The sequence below is a fragment of the Monodelphis domestica genome, chromosome 2, assembly GCF_027887165.1.
Source record: "Monodelphis domestica isolate mMonDom1 chromosome 2, mMonDom1.pri, whole genome shotgun sequence".
Taxonomy (NCBI): Eukaryota; Metazoa; Chordata; class Mammalia; order Didelphimorphia; family Didelphidae; genus Monodelphis; species Monodelphis domestica.
Genome location: NC_077228.1, coordinates 492,180,507 through 492,187,433, shown reverse-complemented (window position 1 = coordinate 492,187,433; position 6,927 = coordinate 492,180,507). Strand labels below are relative to the sequence as shown.

General features: G+C 43.8%; 1 protein-coding gene across 1 annotated transcript; it reads right to left on the bottom strand.

Moving 5' to 3' along the window:
• Window positions 1-2,251: 2,251 nt before the first annotated feature.
• On the bottom strand, window positions 2,252-3,652 carry LOC100021551 (probable E3 ubiquitin-protein ligase TRIML1). Its single transcript, XM_056814755.1, has one exon. It carries the CDS (start codon window positions 3,650-3,652, stop codon window positions 2,252-2,254), a length of 1,401 nt encoding a protein of 466 aa, XP_056670733.1.
• Between the last annotated feature and the right edge of the window lie 3,275 nt (window positions 3,653-6,927).

Below are 6,927 nucleotides of genomic sequence, written 5' to 3'. Positions count from 1 at the left end.
GGACACGAACAGGCAGTTCGCAGCCAAAGAAATTAAAACTATTAATAAGCACATGAAAAAATGTTCTACATCTCTCATAATCAGAGAGATGCAAATCAAAACAACTCTGAGGTATCACCTCACACCTAGCAGATTGGCTAACATGACAGCTATGGAAAGTAGTGAATGCTGGCGGGGATGTGGCAAAGTAGGGACACTAATTCATTGCTGGTGGAGTTGTGAATTGATCCAACCATTCTGGAGGACAATTTGGAACTATGCCCAAAGGGCGATAAAAGACTGTCTGCCCTTTGATCCAGCCATAGCACTGCTGGGTTTGTACCCCAACAGGGATAATAAGGAAAAAGACTTGTGCAAGAATATTCATTAGCTGCGCTCTTCGTGGTGGCCAAAAATTGGAAAACGAGGGCATGCCCTTCAATTGGGGAATGGCTGAACAAATTGTGGTATATGTTGGTGATGGAATACTATTGTGCTCAAAGGAATAATAAAGTGGAGGAATTCCATGGAGACTGGAACAACCTCCAGGAAGTGATGCAGAGCGAGAGGAGCAGAACCAGGAGAACATTGTACACAGAGACTGATACACCGTGGTACAATCGAAGGTAATGGACTTCTCCATTGGTGTCAATGCAGTGTCCCTGAACAATCTGCAGGGATCTAAAAAACACTATCCACAAGCAGAGGATGAACTCTGGGAGTAAAAACGCTGATGAAAAGCAACTGCTTGACTGCAGGGGTGGAGGGGATACGACTGAGGAGAGACTCTAAATGAACACTCTAATGCAGATACCATCAACATGGAAATGGGTTCGAATCAAGAACACATGTGATACCCAGTGAAAGCGCGCTGCGGCTATGGGAGAGGTGGGGGGAGGGGGTTGAGGGGGGAGCGAAGAAAAGAAAATGATCTTTGTTTCCAATGAATAATGTTTGGAAATGACCAAATAAAATAAATGAATAAATGAATAAATAAAGTAAGTAAGTAAGTAAGTAAAAAAAATGAAAAGAAATAATGCCCGCCCCCTCTATCCCCACCCTCCCTCCCCTTCTTGTGATCCCTGGGGCATTGGGACCTAGGAGTGGAGTTGCAGAATCAGTGGGCAAGCACAATTTTAGAGCCCTTTAGAGCCCATTCTGTAAAAATGAATTTTGATGACTTATGGAAATGAAACGTTTAGATCGAAAAACGGCTCCAATATAGGCTCAAAACTTTTCAACTTGCCAATCAGGTTCAAACTCTTTGGATACTTTTGATAGAGGTCATCAAAAGTATCCTCGGTGATGAAGTGAAGGTCAAATGTGAGCTTCCCTTCGGGGGCTGGCTCAAGGATGCTAAGGAGCCTCTTATTATAAACATAAAATATTTCTTGAAAGACATCAGGATGAATCAAGGATTTCTAATGGGAATGGATTCTAAATGAACCCAAATGGACTCCCAGTTTCCCCAAGGAACGGCTTCTCCTGTGTTTCACCGGCTACCCTAATCCTCTCTGATTTGACTAACCCAAATTTATACTATCTAAATAAAACCTACTGCTATTATCTTTCGAAATCTTAACCTCCCCTTCAGATGATGAAATAGCAAAGGCTACCTGGTTGAGTCAAGAAGCAAGTTAGGACTCTGAGTCCAAACCAAAGGCCAAGTTTTTCTTTGGTTTTCTCAGAGTTAAAGAATCTACAAAACCCACAATAGATATTCAGTAATAGTGTTTCCCCAGTTGGGAAAGGAAAACACCGAGCTCCTTCAGGTCTTTTCCCTCAGTCAGACAGAGGGGTGGGGGGGAGGCAATGATGCTACCTCCTCCAGTCCTGAGAGAGAGTCTCTGAGAGTGCATATCTCTGCCAACTTCCAGAGAGAGTAATTGACACAGAAAAATGGTTATACCTGTCAGCAGTTGAAATGTACACTCTCTCTCAGCTCTGCTTCCAACTCCAGTTCTTTTCTCAAGCCAGCCACTTTACTTCTTATCCCTAAACTAATAAAACAGTACTTATTTTCTAATATCACCCTTACAATTCCCAAAATTGGTCTCCAGATCTCTGCTCCTATTTTTTTTTAGGTTATTTTTTTCTTTGTTTGTTTTTCCTTTTCCACTGGTAGCTCTGTGGTCCATCCTTTTCCCGTTGCAGTCCCTTGGTGTCACTCTCGCTGGTCCTGGAGCTTTTCACTGAGGAATTCTGCACAGGATGGATCCTCTCCCTGAATGGAGCCCCAGAGCCTAGGCAAAGTGGAATGGCATGAGCTCCCTCAGGGATGAGGGCTCAGTGGACAGATGGTGAGAGGGCTGGGCTCATTCTCCTCCTGCATCAGGCCAAGGGAGAAGAAAGGCCTGAGAGGACCTTGGAAGGTGACCGGGGGAAAGGCGTAGATCAGGCAGCCCTGGGTCACATTGTAAAATGACAGGTGTCCCGCTTCGTATTGGAGGAAAATGCCCAGCCTGTGCAGGGGTCCTGTATCCTCAAGGTCTTCCATGGTGTGAGAGATCCACAGTTCAAATTGTTCTCCCATGTTGAGGCAAGAGAGGGAGAGCACATCCCCATGGATGCTGCCCTGGTTGTTTCCTGGCCCTGTACAGATGCCCACTTCCCACTCTGTCTTGCTTCCTACCTCCACCTCCCAATAATGGCTCCCTGAGGTGAAGCTCTGAGCACCCAGCACACAAAGAAGACGCTCCACCTCTTCTTGCTGGTTGTCCAGAAGGTCCCACCAACGGCTAGCAAGCCTCACGCTCTTCAGATCTGCAGAGATGCTGAGATTGGAATGGGCTGTTCCCGGATCCAGAATGATGTGGCTCTGGAAGGCCAGTAGGAGCTCCCTCATTCCAGTGGTTCCACACAGAGTCCAGCGTAGGGCAGCAGGCTCTGGACACCGAAGCAGCAGCTCCCAACTCCTTTCCAAAGTGCTCCTCCCGGCCAGGAGCATCTCCACCAGGGGCTGCTCCAAAGTCTTGTCGAGCTCCTCAATCAGCTTCCTGAGGCTTTGGACATACTTGGAGATTCTGGCCTCACTGGTCCATAATCTCTTCACATTCCTTCTCTTTTCCTTGTCCAGGAGATCCTGTTGTTGGTCCTCTGTCCACACAAGGTGGGTCTTGATATATTCTGGCAAGATGACCCGCTTCAGAGTGGCAGCCTCCCTCCGGCACCTCAGCCTCCTTTCTCTCTCCTGCTCCAGCAACATGTGAGCCTCCCTCGCCTTGGCCCAGGCCTGGCCAAGGGCTTCCTGCAGCTGTGCCTTGCAGGTCTCCGCAGACTCTTCCAGGGGATACACACGATGACCTTCGTGTTCTTGAGGGAGTAAGCACAAGACACAGAGTGGGCTGAAATCATCTTCACAGAACAGCTTCTGAACGGCTTGGTGTTGGCCACACCTGGCCTGGCCACCCACATCTCTGGGAAGTCTCAGCTGCCTGCTGATGCTGGAGGCCAGGGCCTCCAGGACCTGGGTGGGCTCTAAGGCTCTGGGCTGACTGCTTGCCCTGCACAGTGGGCATGTCCATGGGACTTGGGCTTCCTGCCAGCTCCGAAGAACACACTCTCTGCAGAAGCTATGCCCGCAGTCAAGGGTCACTGGCTGGGTGAAGAGGTCCAAACAGATAGAACAGGTCAGTTCTGACCTGACCTTCTCAGTCATCTCACTGACATCCATCTCTCTGAGACTTGATATCTCTCTGTCTTGCAAGGCTCTCTCTCTCTCTCTCTCTATCTCTCTCTCTCTCTCTCTGTCTTTTTCTGACTCTGTCTCTCTCTCGTTCTCTCTCTCTCTCTTTCTCTCTCTCTCTCTCTCTCTCTCTCTTTCTCTCTCTCTCTCTCTCTCTCTCTCTCTCTCACTCTCTCTCTCTTTGTCTTTTTCTGACTCTGTCTCTCTCTCTCTCTCTCTCTCTCTCTCTCTCTCTCTCTCTCTCTCTCTCTCTCTCTCTCTCTCTCTCTCCAGAGGCTCCAACTCCTAAGAGAGCAGCTCTCAGGTGAGTAGGACCTTGGTCTGCATTCTTTTTTATTGCCCCTGGGCACTGCCCCTGAGTTCACACCAAAGGGGCCTGAAACCTGGGTTCACACCAAGAGGGCCTTGTTGTCACCTGGTTCATATCAAAGTGGGCGTGGCACCTGGGTTCACACCAAGAGGATCTTTGACACCTGGGTTCACACCTTTGGTCCCTGGTGCCCAGTTGGTGTGAGGGCTGCATTCCCAGGAGTCTGAGAGGGCCTGGCACCTGCTAGTCCCCCACCACCACTCCCATCCCCACCCCCAACCCAGGCATTGGGTGTCTACCTTACTTCCTTTCTCTAGGTCTACAACCAAGAATCAACTACCCAGCAAAACTGACGATACTCTTACAGGGGAAAGTATGGTCATTCGACAAAATAGAAGAATTTCAAGATTTTCTAAACAAAAGACCAGACCTGAACAGAAAATTGGATGTACAAGCACAGAACTCAAGAGAATCATGGAAAGATAATTAAAAAAGAAAAAACAAAACAAAACAAAAAGAATTCTTTTTAAGAGACTCAATAAGTTAAAATGATACGTATCCCTATAAGAAAAGAGGTCATTGGTAACTCTGAAAAACTGTTGTTATTACCTGGGCAGCAAAAAGAAGTACACTTAGAGGGAACTGTGACAAACCCTATAGGACGAAAGGACGTGACACAAATAGGTATATAGATATATGCATGCAAGAATACATACACATGAGCATGCATATATACATACACACACACACTCATATATATATATATATATATACCTGTATATATATATATATATATATATATATATATATATATATATATATATAATTAGAGCTTAAAAATAGGTCAATATTTAAAGAAATGGGAAAAAGAAACAAATGGGGGTGAATTTCTACATCATAAAGAAGCTCATGGTGGGAGGGGGGAGAACATCAATATACTGCAAGGGTAAAGTGGTCGGAGACAGGAAATACTCAACTTTTACGTGCTTTGAAATTGACTCAAAGAGGGAAAAACCATCCAATTCACTGGGGGCAGAGCATAGATTTGCGCCCAATAGGGGAGCAGAAGGGTAACAAACGGTCTGGTGGGGAGGGAAGTAGTACAAGAGAGGGAGGGGTGGGGGGTTAATTTTAGAAAGACTACAGGGGAAAAAGGGGGGGATAAGAAGGGAGGGGGGTAGAAAGGGAAGTAAAATAAGGGTGGGAACAAGGGGGACTGTTTAAAAGCAAAAGTTGGTGTAGAAGGAAATAGTGAGAGAAGAAAAGGCCGCAACAGGAGCAGAAATCAATATGCCGGGAAATACACAGCTAGTAATCATAACTCTGAATGTGACTGGAATGAACTCACCCATAAAACGCAAGCGAAGAGCAGAGTGGATTAGAATCCAAAACCCTGCCATATGCTGTCTACAAGAAACACACATGAGGAAGGTAGGTACACATAGGGTGAAAGTAAGAGGGTGGAGCCAAATCTTTTGGGCATCAACTGACAGAAAGTAGGCAGGAGTCGCAATCATGAAATCCGACAAAGCCAAAGTAAAAATTAATCTAGTTAAAAGAGATAGGGAAGGTAATTACATCCTGATAAAAGGCAGTATAGACAGTGAGGAAATATCTGTACTCACCATGTATGCACCAAATGGCATAGCATCCAGATTTCTAAAGGAGAAACTAGAGGAGCTCAAGGACGAAATAGATAGAAAAACTATACGAGTGGGAGACCTGAACCTTCCTCTCTCTAAACTAGATAAATCAAACCAAAAAAATAAATAAGAAAGAGGTAAGAGAAGTGAATGAAATCTTAGAAAAATTAGAGTTAGTAGACATGTGGAGAAAAATAAATAGGGACAAAAAGGAATGTACCTTCTTCTCTGCAGCACATGGTACATTCACAAAAATTGACCATGTATTAGGGCATAGAAACATTGCAAACAAGTGCAAAAGAGCAGAAATAATAAATGCGACTTTCTCAGATCACAATGCAATGAAAATAACAATTAGTAAGGGAACATGGAGAGGTGAATCGGAAATTAATTGGAAATTAAACAACACGATTCCCCAAAACCAGTTAGTTAAAGAACAAATCATAGAAACAATTAATAACTTCATTGAAGAAAATCACAATGATGAGACATCCTTTCAATACCTAGGGGATGCAGCCAGAGCAGTACTCAGGGGGAAATTTATATCCTTGAGTTTATATATTAACAAATTAAGAAGGGCAGAGGTCAATGAATTGGGCATGCAAATTAAAAAAATTTAGAAGGAGAACAAATTAAAAATCCTCAGATGAAGACTAAATTAGAGATCCTAAAGCTCAAAGGAGAAATTAATAAAATTGAAAGTCAAAGGACTATTGATTTAATAAATAAGACTAGAAGCTGGTACTTTGAAAAAATTAATAAAAGAGACGCAGTACTAGTCGGTCTAATTAAAAAAAAAAGAAAAGAAAAGAAATAAACCAAATTGACAGTATCCAAGATGAGAAAGGAGACCTCACCTCTAATGAAGTAGAAATTAAGGCTATCATGAAAAACTACTATGCCCAATTATATGGCAACCAATATGGCAATCTAGGTGATATGGATGAATACTTACAAAAATATAAATTGCCTAGACTAAAAGAGGAAGAAATAAATTACCTTAACAATCCCATATCAGAAAAAGAAATTGAACAAGCCATCAAAGAACTCCCTAAGAACAAATCCCCAGGTCCAGATGGATTCACAAATGAATTCTATCAAACATTCAAAGAACAACTAATCCCAATATAAAACAAACTATTTGACAGAATGAGCCAAGAAGGAGTTCTGCCAAATTCCTTTTACGACACAAAGATGGTACTGATCCCAAAGCCAGGCAGGTCAAAAACAGAGAAAGAAAACCATAGGCCAATCTCCCTAATGAATATAGATGCAAAAGTCTTAAATAGGATACCAGCAAAAAGACTCCA